This window comes from Seriola lalandi, unplaced genomic scaffold, assembly GCF_002814215.2.
Source record: "Seriola lalandi dorsalis isolate HSWRI2012SDOR001 ecotype SW California unplaced genomic scaffold, Sedor1 jcf7180002053950, whole genome shotgun sequence".
Classification (NCBI taxonomy): domain Eukaryota; kingdom Metazoa; phylum Chordata; class Actinopteri; order Carangiformes; family Carangidae; genus Seriola; species Seriola lalandi.
The window spans coordinates 100,969-103,444 of NW_019524503.1; the positions used below are offsets into that span (position 1 = coordinate 100,969).

At 40.7% G+C, this 2,476-nt stretch overlaps 1 protein-coding gene across 1 annotated transcript in view; it reads left to right on the forward strand.

The window, feature by feature from the left end:
• pak1 (p21 protein (Cdc42/Rac)-activated kinase 1) overlaps positions 1-2,470 on the forward strand; it is a 62,512-nt gene extending 60,042 nt beyond the window's left edge. Inside the window, exon 14 of the mRNA XM_023402602.2 lies at positions 2,159-2,470. Within this exon, the coding sequence (XP_023258370.1) occupies positions 2,159-2,245 (87 nt within the window). The 3' untranslated portion in view covers positions 2,246-2,470. The remainder of the gene's footprint in view (positions 1-2,158) is intronic.
• Positions 2,471-2,476: the final 6 nt, after the last annotated feature.

Here is a 2,476-nt window from a genome sequence, read left to right on the forward strand (position 1 = left end):
TGCATTAAGGGTCTTTTATAACCTCAATGTTGTTAAAGTAGTGAGTCTACTAGAAGTGCTAACTGAGACAGAGTGAGTGTGTGTCTGATTCACTGGCTCTTGGGAGAGAAGACAACACATCGTTTTTTTGTTTGTTTTTTTACTTTTTATTTAATTTTTTAAGTTATTTTACAAAACAATACTGTGCTTGACAAGAGACCTCATACCCTAAAAATGGTGTTGAAGAGGGGAGTTGTCTTACAATCAGGCTGGTCTTGTATTTGGTGCAGTACAGTACATATTACCACAGCAGTGTTTCTCTGTAAACAACCACAGTGCATCAAGTGATCAGTGTGTCATTCTTAAAAATCACCACTGGATGGCACCAGAGTAAAAGCTTTCCAATTCTTGGCTGCGCTTCATGGGACATAGAGTAACATGTTGTTGATGTGTGTTGCCAAGGCGCTGTATCTCATAGCAACCAACGGGACACCAGAGCTCCAGAACCCGGAGAAACTGTCGACGATATTCAGAGACTTCCTGAACCGATGTCTGGAGATGGACGTGGAGAAGAGAGGCTCGGCTAAAGAGCTACTGCAGGTACAGTGTGTGTGTGTGTGTGTGTGTGTGTGTGTGTGTGTGTGTGTGTGTGTGTGTGTGTGTGTGTGTGCGTGCACGCGTGTGTGTGTGTGTGTGTTTGATGTGTTTCCATACATACATACATAGGTAATAGGGTGTCAAAATGACAGAGGTGAATCCAGGAAAAGAACAGGATTTTTTATCTTTTGAATTTTTCAACTTACAAACATAAAATACGCAGAATATTTTGGCACCAAAAAACCCACTATATCTTCCTCAACAGGACCTATAAAATAACACACACTTCTGCTGCCCCAAAGGGATTTAAATGTTTATCAAAACATTCACCTGGGTAAATAAAGGAAAAATATGAAGAAGAAGAAAAAAAAAGAAAAGGCAAAATAACTTATAATAATAACAAATATCTCTAATAATTAATTATCTTTCTTTTTTTAATCTATTTATTAGAAATTGCCTTCCCCCCCTCCGTCAGGAAGAAGTGTTGGCACTACAAGCCACAAGCATCAATATATAAGATCCCTGTATGTCACATGACAAACTGCCGTTGTGTAAAGATAATGTGTTTACATTTCCAACGCCATCAGGCAAAAGCTGAATTTGCGTCGGCTTGTTTTTAATAATCATTCAGCAGATGAATCTTTTGAGTGGAGTCGAGGTGGAGGAAGCTCTCAGATCCTTAACTTGAGTAAAAGTAACAATAATACATCTTAAACATATTCAATTGCCAGTTAAAGTCCTGCAATGCAAATGCTGCTTAAGTAAAAAATACACAGGTGTTATTAGCAAAATGGCTCCTTAATTATCGGATTATTATTCCTATAGCATTAATGTATAAGCAGCCTTTTTGACTGTTTTATATGGAGTTAATTAGTTGAATCTATAAAAAATACATATTTCATGAGCTCATCATATATTTTATATATTGAAGCTTAATCCTTCAAATAAATACTCTGGAGTAAAAACAATAACATTTCCCACTGATGTATAAAGAGACTTTAAACTTCCACATTTATAGTGGAAAGGTCGACTGGAGGTGGTGTCAGCTGTCCGCTCTCAGACGGACACTTGTGGAGGTATAGAGATGTGTGGGTGGGGTTGTAGCCGAGCAGCAAAAACAGTTGTGTAACTGTTCGATGACTCAGAGCCCAGAGGTGAAGCTGGGACTTTATACTGTTTGAGGGGGAGGTCTGTTAGAGAAGTAATTCACTTTAACGGATCCTTTGTATGTGTGGCTGGAGAGTCCTTGTTCTCTAACTGTTTGAAGGTTGATTCAATTGTGTGTGTGTGTGTGTGTGTTGTGTGTGTGTGTGTGTGTTCATGCGTGTCTGTTAAGTAGCATCAGCAAATGACAAGACAGAGCTTCTACCTTCAGTTGATGAGCTGCAGAGCTTTTCTCTCTGTTGTGTAAAACATTTTCGGATTCAAAGATGATGATGTCGCATCTGGTGAAACTCATTTTAAAACCAGATTGCCGTATCCATTTAAATATATTAAAAATATTTTTCTCTGTCTCTCTTCCTTCCCCTCTTCCGTTTCCCTCTCCTCCCTCTCTTCCTCTCCTTCCCCTCCCCTCTCTCAGCATCAGTTTCTGAAGATGGCGAAGCCTCTCTCCAGTCTGACTCCTCTCATTGTGGCTGCCAAGGAAGCCGCCAAGAACAACCGCTAGCTAGCCTTGCACTCATCATTTTGTCTGTCTATCCCTCTTTCTCTCTCTACCATCCCTCCTTCCTCTCTCTTCTCCTTTTCTTTGTCGGGAGATGGCGATGGCTGCTGGCTGGGTTACGTAACCAGTCCTTCTCTCCCGTCTTCTTCTTTTGTCTTTCGTAACCTGCACCAACTGCTCCTTCACCCTGTAACCTTTGAGCCCAAACTAGACCTCCCCAGTACCCCCCCCACC